This window comes from Eptatretus burgeri, unplaced genomic scaffold, assembly GCF_056783735.1.
Source record: "Eptatretus burgeri isolate ZD-2024b unplaced genomic scaffold, Ebu_testis_v1 Ebu_testis_scaffold_724, whole genome shotgun sequence".
In the NCBI taxonomy this organism is placed as follows: domain Eukaryota; kingdom Metazoa; phylum Chordata; class Myxini; order Myxiniformes; family Myxinidae; genus Eptatretus; species Eptatretus burgeri.
The window spans coordinates 12,673-28,692 of NW_028222673.1; the positions used below are offsets into that span (position 1 = coordinate 12,673).

General features: G+C 43.0%; 1 protein-coding gene across 1 annotated transcript; it reads left to right on the forward strand.

Moving 5' to 3' along the window:
* Positions 1-2,310: 2,310 nt before the first annotated feature.
* LOC147007086 (calcium-dependent protein kinase 2-like) lies at positions 2,311-15,612 on the forward strand (the record flags this gene model as incomplete). The annotated part of the gene is made up of 11 exons (XM_085867562.1): positions 2,311-2,460; positions 3,445-3,531; positions 4,583-4,624; positions 4,903-4,951; positions 5,862-5,933; positions 7,008-7,078; positions 7,223-7,279; positions 11,496-11,726; positions 14,462-14,584; positions 14,754-14,806; positions 15,190-15,612. Coding segments are annotated over 10 exons (933 nt in total), but the record flags the coding sequence as incomplete, so codon positions are not given.
* Positions 15,613-16,020: the final 408 nt, after the last annotated feature.

Genomic DNA, 16,020 nt, shown 5'->3' on the forward strand with positions numbered 1-16,020 from the left:
ATTTTGGGAGTGGGTCCTTTTTTTAAGAAGGGCGAATGTCTGATACGCTGCTTCCCCTTGCTTTCCATAGCAGTTAACACACCCCACTTGTACATTGTTTTGAACATTCATCGTCATTATTTTTCCATCAACACAAACCTGTCATTGTCTCTTTCTTAGTCCCCAACCAGGTTCACCGGAGGTGTCTCTCCGTTTGCTCTCTGTCTGTCCATCCATATATCCCAGCTGTGGTTTTTCAGACTTTTTCCCCCCATACCCTTCATCATGTTCAACTGAAACTTAGTGCATGGCATTCTTCTGATAAGGAACAGAACAAGTTTGAGTTTCACTGCGTTTCGTTTTGTTTATTAAACATAAACAGCAATTATATGACCATGACAGCCATTGATACTTCGACAAAAATAAAATATCCCACAGAGATGAAGGGGAGGGAGAGACACCAGTCCCTCTGTACATTGTTGGGGAAAAAACATATCTGTAATGAAGATGATTCCTACAAAAGGGATTACTTCAACGTTTGTGAAGAAAAGAAAGTGAAGCATGATGCAAACAGCAACAAACACCATGCTTTTTTCAAAATTTCAAACAATCAAAATTGAGCATTGAATTCAGATCATGTATTATTATTATTATTTTTTTTTTGTAAGTGAGGTTCGGGGAAGGGCAAGGTTTAAATGACAGTGGTCGAACAGGGCATCAATTGGGCAAACCATTCAAGGGAATGAATGAAGATGGAAAGGACAGGGGAGCGGAGGAAATGCTGAAACGAACCAAGTAGTACGGTTGGGTTAGGAAGGGCTAATGTGATTAATAAAGATTATGATGAGGAGGAAGTATGACATGAGATGATGTTTCACGACTTGCTTGAAGCCTCTGAGGGAAGAGTGGGAAAGAACTGCCTCCGGAACGTGATTGCATACACAGGAAAAACAAGGAACAAAAGCGTTAAGGTGAGCAATGAAGCTGGATTTTTGGAAGTTTAACCAGGATACTGGAAAAACGTGTGAATCCTGGAGTTCCTGGAGATGGTCAGAGGATTGAGCGAGCAGAGGGAGCAATTTTGTGGAAGAGACGAAAAGAACAGACCACAGACCTGCGTGCGATGTGAAACCAACAAACCCCGTGCTTCGGCCTCATTATAGGAGATACCAATAATTTTGAGCTTAAGATTCCTCAGAACCAAAGAGAGACACATGTGATGTTGTGGCACCACCTCATAAGGGAGAGAGCAATCTCCATTAAGCAACAGACAAAGGCCTTGTAAACTGAGTAGGTCTGAATTTCCAAGGAAACACTTGAATCGATGGAGGATGCCCAGTCTGCGGTTGGCTTTGGAGGCCAGCTTTGCAACATGGTTGACCCAGGAGAGGTGATGGTTGATCGCGAGGGTTGGATGCTCCAGAGACTGAACCCTCTCCAATGGCTAACCATGATAATAGATGTAAGTGGGTTAGCTTGATCATTCCAGAGCGACAGTGTGAGTCATTTTCTAGAATTGAAGGCAATGTTTAATTTAAAAGACCAGCATCTAATTAATTCCAGATTGGTTGAGTGGTGCACCTGCACCCTCTTATGATGGTTGGTGTTTCATGGTCCTGCCCTGTACATTTCTCACTTTTTATCACATGAATGTGTATTAATGTTCCCAAATTTCTCCCCTTTGTTCTCTCAGATATGAAAGTGAAAGCGTTTCTTGACTCTCACAGACATGTGCTGTTTGAGTACTTTCACTGTCATCATAGTATGCTCTGTGGATACGTGCATGAGAAAGTGTCCATTGAGGTATTGAAAAGCTGGCTTGCTGCAAAGAAAGGTGAGTTCCAAAGGCAGACTGTGAAGCTGAGGTCAGGAGGCTTGGGAGAGAGTGCGCAATGATCACATCTGTCCACCGGACAAACTTTTGTTTTCATGATATTTAATGCTATCTCGAATGTAACAGCTTTTGTTTTCTTCTAATCTTTCCTCATTATTCAAGCCTGTTCTGGAACCATTTTGATTGTTCATGCTCGCAGTTGCTTTGTCTGGCTGACACGATGGCCTTGAGGTGCACACACTTGCCTCCAAGTTGTCTGGCCTGACTTTGATTCCTGACCCAGCCATAAACTGTCATACCTGTGTTTCATCAGTAAGGTCATTCACCAATGTGTGTGCCGTCCCTCGGATTTACATTAAACGGGCGTCCTGTCTTCTGGTATTAGTCAGTGGGCGTTAAATATCCCACGCTGTTCTTCACGAAGAGGTTGCGACCTTTCGTGGTGGTATTCAGTTCATTGATATTTTTGTGTCGCAATATCTGTTTTATGGTGATTTTGCCTCTTCTTTCCAGGATCTTCTCTCAGTCATGGTGAAGGTGATGAAGATGATGTTTGCCTCAACTCCACAGAATCTTCTCTCAGTCAGAGTAAAGATGAGAGTGCTGACCATAAGGAGTGTGAGTCGAATGAGGACAAGCCTGTTGTGGTAAGCAAGAAATTGGATTATCTTTATACTGTACAGTTATGACCTGGTTTGCGTCGAGGAAGTGTTCCTGAAAAGTGTGACGATTATTGAAATGACGTAAATCCGAGCAATTTTTGTCATAAGAATTAATGGAATAAGCGAGGGCTGCGTTCCCAACGTCACCACTTCAAGTATTATATTTCACTTTTTACCGATGATATTACCATTTTTGATTAATAACAGTTATATTGAAGTACGGTACAGAACTTGTTTCGGTAATTTTGTGATCTCCCGATTTCATACTTTAATGATGTATTCTGACATCTTTATCAGTCTTGTAAGTTCTGAAAACGTTTGAGAATTAAAGGTGTGGCTTTTTACAGCAACATAAATGTGAGTTGAGTTGACACAAGTTAGATAGTGGTGGTAATGACGTGACGACGTAAATCGGGGTATTACTTATTTATTTATGATAGCAATAATTTCCTCCTTTTTAGTTCGAATGAGATTTATTGGAGTCGTTGATGAGAGGTAAACAGGATTGTCTGGAGGTATGCACACTCCTCTCTGAGCTCTCAAGCCGAGGATTGAATCTCCAGCTGTGTTGCCAGCAAAAACTCTCATCCTGGTGTTTTATAGGGAGGGTGAATCATCAATGTGTGTGCCGTCCCTCGGATGGACGTTCGACGAGGAACCTCATCTGTCTGGATGAGTCGGTGGACGTTAATGATCCCACGCTGTCCTTCGTGAAGAGTAGGCGAACTATTGCCGGCACCATGAACAAATTTTAAATTCTTTCCCTGACTTCCTGAGCCGGAGTGGTGACTTTACCAGCATTGTGGCCTTGTAACTGCTTCAGCAGCACCAACTCTCTGCCTCAAGTATGGTACATGAATCTGATGATGATTATTGAGTTAATGTGAAATAATCATTGAAACACGACTTCATTATTTCTCTTATTTTCCCAAAGGACTGTTGTCAAGCTGTGTTTGTGCCTGTTTTCAGATCGGGAACTGGGAGATTATCTCCAAAATTGGAGAGGGGGGTTGTGGAGTCGTCTACAAAGCAAAGAACGTCTACTCTGAAGAAGAGGTACAACATTGTGGTATACTTCCTGTGTCTTCCTTTCACCTTCTAGGAGCTGGAACAGCTCATGAGAGATCGAAGCAGCACACAGGGGAAAACACAGACAGCAGTTTTGAGGGGTGTGACAGAGGGACACACAGAAGAAGAATGAGAGCAAAGGAATCGGGACATTCTCCTCCATCTGAATTTGTCTCCCTCATTTCTGTTTCAATGAAATTTGCTTTTTCTTGAGACTTGTCAGCCCCACATCATTCCTGGAGAAGATTACATCATAGATGTGATGACAATGGACACGTAACATGTAATTAGTGACAGATGATGGCTGGCTGTCAGAAATCTCAGTAAAAATAATGGGGAAAACCCATTGAAGCAGCTCCTTCCTTCCTATCATTGTGATTCCTCAACTGATGAAGTATCCGGATGTATTGTTTTTGGGTTGTCCGTCCGTCTGTGCTAGTTTTCTCTCCAATTGCTTATCTGATCGACACAATTTTCACCACAGGTGCGACTCAAAATGTTTTAATGACAATTATGATGTCATAGGTCATGTGTTGTGGCAGCCATGTTTGGAAAAAGGGAAAAATTGGGACCTCTGTTTCTCCGAAACTGCTCCATGGACAAAAAGTGGAATGTATCACATGTCAAGTACTCCACATGGGAAATATGTATGATATTTTGATAATGTCATTGGTGGCGTTGTTAGGACATCATAATTGCGTGCGTCGAATGCTTTATCCGATCAGTCTGAAAATCTTCTTCTCCGTAATGGCTGAACAGATCGAGGCAAAACTTTACAGGTGTTATCACCTATCCATGAAGAACAAAAAGTTTTCCACCTATCATGTCATTGGTCACATGAAGCATTCAATAGTCTACCTACTCTCCTTTTCATCGTCCATCGATGTAAAGTTCCTTTCTGTCTTTTAGCTCCTCTTTGGACCTCTCTATAAATTGATACAATCATTGTAAATCACGATACACCGATTTCATATATTTTACTCGCTTTCCCACATTGTAACCAAGATCTTCTCATGTGACCTCTTGTCATCTCTTTCAGGTGATTGTGAAGGAAGCAATTTATGTGAAAGGTGTCAAAGAAGTAAGTTCTGTGAACATGGAGATGATGTTGTTTTAACTGCTGAACCAATACAGTTTAATTTACCTCTGAACTGTCCTGGTAGATCTTTTATCTCTGATAGATATTTAATGCTTATTGGCACTTAAGGCTGAGTCTCTCTGTGCGAGTAACAATGTTGTGGTGAGAGCAATGAGGGTAAGTTAACCTTCATACATCTTCTGGAATGAATTTGTTCAATTTTCTTTTCCTCTTTTCTCTTTCTTTTTAAAGAATTTTAAAAATATTCTTTTCTTTTGTAGCTCCGGAAAGAAGCTGAGATGATGAAGTCACTAAATCATAAAAACATTCGTAAGTACAGATTTCACTCAAATTTATCGCAGTCGGAACAAAAAAGGTGACAAATTGCTTTTGTGGCATGAATTTCTCACTTATCAGTCAACAATTTCACTTTTGTTAAACTCAAACAAAATCAAAGTTCAAGTTTGCAAAAACATCCTTTTTGATCCGTCTCTTCATACTTTGTCACAAAATGCTGGTGCTGCTTCAGCACCTTCCTGAGCAAAGGTTATACTTGGATGGTTTACCATTGCCTTCCCAGCAGTAGTTGGAGCAGGAATCTGTAATTTGGCCAGGGTGCTGGCGATAGCTCGGAAAATGTAGGGTCTTTAACGCCCACCATCTAATTCTGGTAGATGGAATTCCAGTTTAACATCCGTCCAAGGGATGGCACACACACATTGAATCACTGTGCCTGGGAAACACCAGGATGACAGTTTAAAGCTGGGCCGAGTTTCAAACCCAGGCGAGACAGCTTCAAGGCGAGTCTGCGTACATCTATGGCTTCAGGCAATCCTGTCAGCTCCCTTTTAGATTGCATGGTCTTCAATAGAAATGTCGCTTCCACTTAATCATATCATGCATCGGAGTGGCGACCTGGAGTCGTCTTATCGCAATAATTCTCATCAGTTTGCTTCAAACCTTCGTCCACTCTTCACTAATTGGGATTCATACATTCACTGCCCATGCAACAAACACCCATACTTATTTTATCGATTTCCTGATGAGTGGTGGGTGTTGCCCAAATATTTACAGATGTGATCATGAATGGTGAAGGACCACATTGATCCTCACCTGTTGACTACTTCTCATTTGCAGGGTCACACTAAATTTGCATGTTCATGTTGTTTTAAGATGCTTCACCTTTGGTGAGTTTCTTACATCATCTTAACTTGTGCTCCACTGTCTTGTTTCCACACAGGGAAGTTGATTGACGTCCATGAAAGTCCGGCGTTTAACAGAGTGCTCCTCATTCTGGAGTATGTGAATGGAGGTGAGCTTTCTGACTCATTTTGCTGAAAATCCAGTTTTTGTCCATGAAGTTCATTTTTACTTGAGCAGATTAATAATTTAGTCAGACACGAGAAGTGGTTCAGAGTCTTGATTTTTTTTTAGGCCTCAACATCAGCCATGATGGGGATCATAAATAAAAGCTGTTTCCAAACTGAGCTGCAGACTCCATCATTCCAAATAATTCCTTAAACTCGTCGTCTATAAAGTGTTTCTGCATCGTGCAATGGAGATGTATTGGGAGGTTTATATTCCACAGAATCCAGGAGATCCGTTTTTGATTCTGCAACCTCTCACGCCGGTGATGAGATGGCAGCACCACAAACTGATCTGGATTCTGTGGAATATATTGCTCAACATTATCATCATATCACGTGATGAGGCTGAAACAAATGGCCAGTTCCTCTCACATGGCAGATGGGTTGACTCCTTTCATTTCTGTGGCCTATCAAAGGAACACGGGGTCTTGGAAGAGTGAGGGTAACACCGTATTCACAGTGGGACCATAGTTGGACACAAACAAGGGAACGACTGAACTGGAAGAGAAAAAAACCAGAGGACGGGATGTTGTTCTGCACATATGGAGCAACATGTCTCACGCTCAATATTTGAGCCTTTGCAGTCGAGCTCCGCCTGTCTCCTCACCCCTCTGACCATCTCCCGTTCCTCCAGTACAGACAAGTTCTTCCAGTAGCCCTTCCTGGTTCAACTAAACGTATTCACTTTCCACACACTTCGACTCTTTTGTTCCTCTTTTCTTACATTTGTGCAACTGCCCTCGAGAAACTATTCAATCACATTCTCCCCTTCAAGACTTCAAGTTTGCGGTGCACCACCATCTCATGTCATCCTTGGTAACTTTCCTCAATAATTTTTCTGTCCCCTTGCTCTTCCAGGACCTTCGATTTTGCAAACAGTTTTCATCTTTATCGTTTTGTGTTTAATAATAAAACATCCAAATCTTCAAAAACAAAACAACTTTTCCTGGACTCGTGTTTTCTAAGAAATGAAAAATCTCATCGTCTTGCCCTTGTATGTTTCTGTTTGATGTGTGCAGCTTCACTCTCTAGCCAACTTGCTGTGTGGGGAAAACTTGAAGAAAGCCAGGCGTGGCATATCATGGAGCAGGTGAGCTGAAAGAGCTTTTAGCATCAGTCTGATGTTGATGACGTGTTTTGAAATATGACCACCAAATATAATTGAACTCAAAATTGTAAAATCTCAACAATTACAATCTGCTCCATGTTTTAATATGTTTTCTCCTCCTTCCAGCTGGCTTCTGCTTTTGCATATTTGCACAGTTTGAACATCGTGCATCGGGATATAAAGGTAACCAACTATACCAGTGTCGTCTGCGATACTTTCTGTGTAACTCTGCAACGAAAACCATTTTTTATGCAGCACAGAAAGGACGGAATGGGGGTGAGGGAAGTGGGTTAGTAGAGGGAGCAGGAAAGAACAGAATTCATATTGTTGGGTAATGATCAACAAAGGTGGCAGGTTTATATGGGTGGGGGAGGGGGGGTGCCTATTTCACACACTGATCTTTTTGTGCTCGTTACACAATTAATGAAACCCTCAACATAACTCGAAAGGAAGATAATAGAATTAAATATCCATTCCAGTTTAGTTGCAGTCTGTGAAAAACAGAACCACCCATTGGTGGAATGTGTTTAATTTTGATATCTATATTCACGTCGGCATTGTGAAGATGTTGTTGTGCATTTTCTCCTTGAAGGCTGCCCGTTTCTCTGATACTAAACGCGCTGTTACTTTATCCCAATCTATGGCACTTCTCTCCTCGTGCACTCAAAATTTGCCTCCTGACGTCTTATAACCTCGTTCTACAATCTCTGAATCATCTTACAGAATATACTTGCACACCCCTGTTATGGTCACCTGTCCATAAATGCTGTTCTTCCTCAACCTGCTCATGAGGGATATTACCTTATGAGAGGTCCAGCACTCCACTCCTACTCATGGGATTTTCGACAAACCGGATTAAAAAGCAATCCTGGACTAGATCAAGAAACTCCTCTCTGTTCTGCTCTTTCCCTGTTCTTGGACCCAATCTCACCCTGGCAAATTAATATTGTTGGGGGTCGGGTGAGAAGACCACGAGGGGGAAAAGCTATCTCGGCACCCACCAGACTCCCCGGAATCGTCGGCCGTCGCACATGGACAATTCCGTGATGCGGCGGGCCGCTTAACTGACCGTGGACGTCAATAACTCAACCGCGTGACCTAGCGTCCTCCCGTCTATGGGTTAACTGGGTTACCAAATTAATCAGGTGATTTAATTACCGGGGAACACGACCTCGGTACGCCTTGTCCGGACCGGATCACTTTACCAGATCGAATGCAGCCGAGCGACACTGCCAAGTATGAGCGACACTGTTGGGAATAAAGTCCCGGCTAAGCTAGGATTCGGACCATGCTGGATCAATGAAAGAAAAGAGAAAACCGAGCTGGGAACATTTCTTTTCATCACTTATTTACAATGGGGCGAGGTAAGGTCTGTGGTGATAACAAAAGATTTATTGGGGTGTGCAAGCAGAGATAGGGAAGAAAGGTGTGGTGCGGCAATATACAAGCAACTTATGAAAGCGGACGCAGAGCAGACGGAACACGAAAATGAGATTAATAATAATCTTCTGCAGGCTAACTTAAATTGACAGGCACCATGACACACACCCACGCACACACACTGACACAGAAAACCCGATGCATTGAAGCAAGACAGGAGAGGAGTTGAGGCTACGGTCTCTCGGTACCTTTGTATAATTGATTGCCCGAACGCGCCACCAATACGTTCCGGGGGAATGATCCATGGTGTGGTATGCCCCTGACAGCTGGCGCGTCGGCTGTTGCGTCGGGCTGCTCGCGTCGAGACCGTGGGCGTGAAGGAGGGGCTTAAGTTGGGAGAATGGAGTCAGACCGAGTGGACGGAGTGGTAGGCGGGCCAGGTGGGTGGGTGGAGTCAGCGTTGTGTGGGTGGGGAAGAGGAGTCGGAGTCGAAGTGATGACGACAGCAGGCGGAGTCGAAGTCCAGCTTGAGCGCGAGGTGAGAAAGAGAGCGATCAAAGGCTCTGCTCGGACCTTTGTAGGCCCCGCGGCGCGGAGCGGGGGCCACCCCGATGCGTTGTGTCGTCACCCGTACCGGGCGCTCTAAGTGGCCCCGACCCCCTGCGCGGCCCGGTCGCGATGGCCGGAAACTGCAACATTCCATTTCCGGCAAGATGACCCCACGCCGCAAAAATATCCCGCTCTGACCTCACGACATGACACGAATCACCCACACCGAACTCCACGACATGACTCGAATCACCCACACCGAACTCCACGCCATGAATTGCCTTGCACGAACCCCCGGGCCATGCCCTTATGACCGGCCGAGAGTCCCTCATGCCTGCTCGGACGCCCCGACCAGCGCGGGTCAACGCGCCTGCTCCGTGTGTGCCACGCGGCCCAAGCTGCACAACATGCCTCCGCCCGATCTCAGCCTCGCTGGCCGTAGAGGCAAGAAAACAATCGCCATCTGTGGGAAACTTCCGCGGCCGCCAGCGAGGACCCAAGGTATGACGTTATGGCGAACCATGCACAGACAGTAAGATGTGTCCATTCGTCTGCCTTCAAGCACATTCCATTCAGTGTGCATAGATCCGCCATTACGCACATGACCAGCGGTCGTGTTCGCCCGATTCTGCTGTCGTCTGCGTGGGATGAAACCTGATTGATATACTTAGTCCAGAAATGGGTTTAAGAGTATGTGCCGCCGTATCATGCAAAGGTGGCGTGGTGTTTCCTTTCTCTGATCGGCCTCGATTGAAGGATCGCTTGAGGACAGGAGCTCTGTGCTGTCGATGCTCATGTGGTGTTTGAACGTCCTTTCTAAGGTGCTGTTTCTTCCATCTCCTCCGTACGTGTTCCGTGCAGCGTGGGCGTCATGTTGAGTGTGCTTTCTATGGAGGGGTGTCCAGCGTAATGCCTGCTTGGCCTTTGCTGAGGACCCATCTCACAGTGAAGGGTGCACTTGGCTCAGATTTACCTCAGGAATAATCAGAAAAGAAGAGTAGTAATGAAATTAGAAATGAAATGACGAAGAAATGATGTAAGCAAACCTCGCTACGATATCCTCACAACGCACGCTCCTATTGTCCCACGAGACAAAAGGAAAGGGACTATCTACACGTATATTAATGGAATAACTGTCTTGGGACCACTTTATGTTGGATGCACGCGGTTCTGAGAACCGCAACATTATCATCCACAATAAGTACTCTTCCCTTATCACAAGCCTTTCTGAATTCTTTACAAACCTTTCTTTATTACTCTTCCCTCACACCAGGAACCTGATATACATTCTTATCTGGACAGTTCAAGGAACACGATACCATGCACAGTGTTCAACTTGGAGTTTTTTTCAATTTTGTGTTTTACCACCATTTTCTCCAGCAGCTATTACATCACCCAATCTAACACGTTACTTTATTTCTTCGTGCCTGTTGTATGCGTCCATAATGATGTCCTTAAAAACAGTAAGTTTCCTGCTCGGAATGATTTCCAATTTTGTTTGATTGCCAGGCAGGCAGACAGTGTAAAAATATTGTCTCCTCTCTGTGTATGCGTGACTTGGGATGAATTGAGAACCAAAATACCGTACGGTAGAACGGTGGACTTGTCTTTATATTCACTCACAGATAGCCGTCTACAATGGGTAAGCGGGACAGGACGGTTCACAATACTCGGTTACGGGAGTTTCTTTGGATGTTTTGCGCCGCATTCAACAGCTCAGTTCATATTGGTAGTGTGTCTGGGTGCTCTTGGTAGCGTTTGAGACCGGTCGCTTTAGATTGTTGGCCTTGACACATCGTGCCGGATGAGTAACACGAACAATTTGACATATTCATCGTTTCTGTATTACCTCCATAAACAGATTAACAACATGGCAGGATAAAAGTCGTAAATGCTGAGTTGAACAAACGTCCTGAACTCATGGACCTAGTTTAGTAAAGCGCGTCGTCTGGGACCCCTTGCCGTCGGTTTGCCGCCGAACGCTGCTGATTGTGACGTCATCGATTCCCTCTTTGAAAATTCTCTATATTCGATTTTTTGAATCTGCTATCACCTGCGTAAATACATGGAACACATAATGTAAAGATTTCGGAAGTATGAACAGAATATGTTCGGAGAAAAGTGTGTTATAAGTTCCAGGCTTTCGCCCATTTTCTTATGATGTACCGATTCATGTTCAAAATATAACACTTGATTTACATCGGCTGTTCCTCGATCATAAACGAACGATGATAAACGGATAAGATGGACGGACGGACAGACAGACATGAAGCAATTGCTTCATCCTGCTTTTCACTTAGTGTGCTTGGGGTAACGACTCTTCCATCCCTCGTCTCAATCCACACAGAACCCTCAAATTTGGATCTTTCTTTTCACACATTTTACTTTTGTGTGAAATCAGACAAATTTAGATCTTTATCATGAACGGTTTGATGTGTTTTTAACATGTTGATTTCTGTTTATTCTCCAGCTTCTAAACGTGCTTTATAGCAGGGGGCTTGTGAAGGTCATCGACTTTGGCTCTTCTCAATCTTTCATTCACGGTGAAAAGGTTCGTGGCTACTTTGGCACACCTGGATATATGGCACCAGAAATCTCAAAGAATGGCTGTGAAGGTCCCCCAATCGACGTGTGGGCGCTTGGTATCCTGTACACGACATTATTCGTTGGACTTCATTTTGATGGACGTAATATCGTTGAAGTGAGTATTCTTTATGAGGTTGTGAGGTTGTGTTGAGTGTTGAATGAAGGGAGTGTTGAGGGTTTGGTTCGGGATTGTTGTGTTGAGGGTGTATTGTGTTGAAGGATATGTTTTGTTGTGATATATCTGATGGTTTGAAGCTGGGATGTTGTTGATTGGCTTGTTCCTCACATGCCATGATGGAAGCACAGGTCATGGCGATGCTTTTGATGTAAAGTTCTCTTAATTTGACGAGTGGACGTTCCACTGGATATTCCTGTTTGGAGGCATGATCTATTTTCTTCCACACTGTGGAACGAGACAAATGATTGGTTCATCCTTCTCTTCTGTTCTCTTTTATAATTATTGTTTATTGCTGGTTTTCCCTTCTTTTTGGGTCATCTCTTCGAGCATGACCTAATAATATGGGTGTCAATGTCCTTCGATCCGTCCGTCCGTCCGTTCACAATGAAGTTGAAGCGGGAGATCAGGTCATTCGTGATCCTGATAGAGGTCGATGAGACGTACACGATGGTATGACTTTCAAGGTCACCGAAGGTCAAGGTCAAGGTCACGAGGCCTTTGAAGTTGCGAAAATGACGATTTTCAAATTCTATCTCCTCCGCCATTTCTCAAGCGATCTTGAATTTGATTGTAGCATATGAATCTATGGGACAATATCTAAATATGGTCTGGCCGGATTTTCGATATTCGCTTTCGTTTTCATGTCACGTGACTTCAAAGTTGGCAAAAAATGCGAAAATGACGATTTTCAAAATCTATCTCCTCCTACATTTCTCAAGCGATCTTGAATTTGGTTGTGGCATATAAATCTATGGGACAATATCTAAATTTGGTCTGGACGGATTTTTGAATTTCGCTTTCGTTTTTGCGTCACATGACTTCAAAGTTTGCAAAAACTGCCCTTCCTTCAGGAGGCAATATATTCTCTACTGGGCATGGTAAAAGTTAGTGAATGGTGTCATTGCATAGCAGCTCACCTTGTATATTTATACATTTTCCGCCGAAGGTGCAAAAGTTTCAAAACCCGAAATGTAAACCTCGGCATTTATTTTCAAAATATAATTTCATGCACGCGCGCCAAAATGCCGAGTCATCTTTAACCAAACTGCGCAGTAGTCTTCGGTCATAACTGAACATTGAGAACTTGTGGTATTTTAGAGATGACCGTCACCCCCACACAGGGGTAATTTTTATGTGTAATTTCAACACAATGCACTGAAAATTTGGATCATATTTTGGTGACGTTTCATTTTGTTTGTCAAAGATTTGAGCTTTCACAAATCTATTTAACTAGTTGTCAGCGTCCACCACTAACTACCCTTCACTTGCTGTGGAACGTCAGCCGAGGCCCTTGTGTGATTGAGGTGAAAACAGAATTTACTGTAAGTTTGAGTCAATACAAAGTTCAGGACAATATTTTCATTCTCATTATCTTCAATTTCGTCCATTGTTGATACGCCGCATGTGATGAGATTAGAGATTGTGTAAGCCTCTTTTTCTCAAGCCTGAGATGAGAAAAGCTTTCAAACAAATACAGCCCAAGCTCGTGTTTTTTTTTCATAGAAAATCGTTTCCCAGGGATTATTATTGGAAAGTTGAGCGAAATTAATTCGGTATTCTGGCCTTTCCCAGTTTTCTTTGGTCTGCGCTCAAACTTTGGCTTCAAACCATCTGTAGGTGCCAAGTGTATTGTGCTCACGCCTGTGCAGCGTGCTCTGTTCACCTCCTTTCCCAACACCAAGGAAAGACTCATCAACTTGTATTTTATGGCCTTCAAAGCTATCCCACAACCAAGTTGACGAAGTAGGATATTGTGTGTGCAATGGTCAAAGCTAAGTTCATGCAAAGTCACATGATATTTGAATGGAAAATGCGGCTGGCATTCCAAAACGTCTGTTTTCTGAAGACATGGGTTGCAGGTTGTTTCACGTCTCAGGAATAAATGGCCTCGATCTCTCTTCTCTCACCCTCGGCTCAATAACCCCACAAAGACTTCAAATACAGTTATTGAGTTGAGAGCGTTTGTTTTTCAGCTTTGAATTTTTTTTTTCTGTTTTACAGAATAACTTTTTTGATGAATCACATGTATGTTATTGGTTTACAGTCAAGTTATGGTTATTGCATCAGTGAGTTCTTGTTTGGAATGTGTTTGTGACCTTCCCCACCAAAGGTGGAAGTTGGTTATGTTTTCACCCCTGTATATCTGTTTGTTTGTGTGCACATTGTCTCAAAAACTTGCGGACGCATTCGGATGAAATTTGTTGGACAGGTTAGTTGTGTGACTTGGACGAATTGATTAGATTTTGGTGAAGATCTGGACGTGACTACTGGAAATTTAAAAGTGATTTTTTTACCATTGAGAAATGGGACAAAACTGATATGTTGCAGGACATCTCAAAAAGTTAGATTCGGATTCAGACGAAACTTGGTGGACAGGTTGGGTGTGTGACATGGACGAAGATTTGATTTTGGTAAAGATAGGACTCCGGATCCGGATACGATATTTTTTTTCATTTTTAAAGCGATTCTTCATTCTTGAGAGATGGGGATAAAAATGAGATATAGCATGATATTTCAAAAAATTAATGGGCCTGATATGTTCCACTGGATCAGGCATAGTGTGGCGGAGGTATGCGCTCTCCCGACAACCCTGGTATTCATATAAATATGTGTTCCATTGTGAAGATGGTTGAGGATTCTGTCACAAATACATTGGTTTTGCTTTTCTGCAGATGTCACCTGACAAGAGTGACTACAATGTGGTGTACAGCCCACCACCCTCTGCGAGTGAGGCATTGGTTTCCCTTCTGACTGGGATGCTTCGGAAGGATCCTCTGGAACGACTCACTATGCAGGTGAGGGTTTGATTATGTTTTCAACTATTTTATTGACATGAACAAAAATGTTCACACATGCTGAGGTTGCTGACCTCCTGTTATTGTGGATGAAAATGCGATTGCTCACAAGTGGAGGAGTTTCCTGATTTTCTTTATCTTTGATTCCAACATATCCATTGTTTTGCAGGAGATTGTGAATCACCCGTGGTTCGAAGAAAATCGCCACATGTTATTTTGAAGGTAAGCAGCCCTCCTTTTTACTTATTATTATTATTTTTAAATATCTTCTGTTCTTATATCGTTTCTCCGTAACATGAAGCCTCATGGAAGAGCAAGGTGATGGAGAACATAAACTGATAATCAGACAGCTGGGTAACGATTGGACAAAATATACATGAATTTCTGGTTCCGGGTCTGAGTGCATTCGACTTGGATCATGGAGTGCCTCTTTACGGTTTATCAAAGCTCCGTTTTCGGACCATATCATATCCATTGGATCTCTCCATTATCTTTTCGTCCCTGTGTTATTTGTGTTTTTGTCCAATTTTTCTGTGTTTAACCTTTTCTTCTTGTGGCGATTTGTCAAATTTGTGTCCCTGTGAATGTCTGCCCTACTCAAACAGGAAAAAGATTTGGGATGGTTTGAGATGGTGGAGAACAGCAGTCTTGAAGACTTGGAGTGAATCATGAGATCGAAAAAAATGCAGAAGTTGGTTACACAGGCGGCAAAAAGAGGAGGAAAAAAAAGTAGAGGTGAGCAGTGATTCCTCATTTTGAGACTTTGAACAGAAGAGAGTTGTGGTGGACCGCATGCACCCTGTAGATACCAGGGGAGGGGGGAGGAGATCAGAAACGAGGGCGGTAGAAGACAGGTGTTTATTTCCATGTCCCCAAACTAACAGAGTGAGGACAGTATGACTATCGGCATTCCCGATCGTCCAAATGACCATCTCGCTGTGATTCAATCACGAGTTATCGCTGAGAATGAACCCTTGTAAATGTCACTGAAAATTTACTTTTTGTAAACTCAGCTGTTTACATTGCAGATGCAGGATTGAACGAGAGAGAACAATTACAAAAATATAAGAGATTATTTGCTCTCTTTTTTTGGTGTATAAGTCGACAATTTTTCTCCTGCAAGGCAGGCAACTCGACTTGCACTCAGAATGGATGTATCTCCATTTTAAGACATTGAATTGCAAAAATGATTTTTTTTTTTCAAAGTCTGATATTTTCTGAAATGAATTGCAAAATTGTTAATTTAATAAACACTGCAGAAAGTTTCCCTTTGACATCATGGATGCATTCCCAGAAATTGCGACATTCAACAACATAACATAAAGCGGACAAAATATTCCCGTCGAAGTGTGAAAATGGAAGGATGCGTTCTCATGGCACATTTTCGGTCACTCTGACACCGAACATAACTGTAGCTGCACTTAACCACATATTAG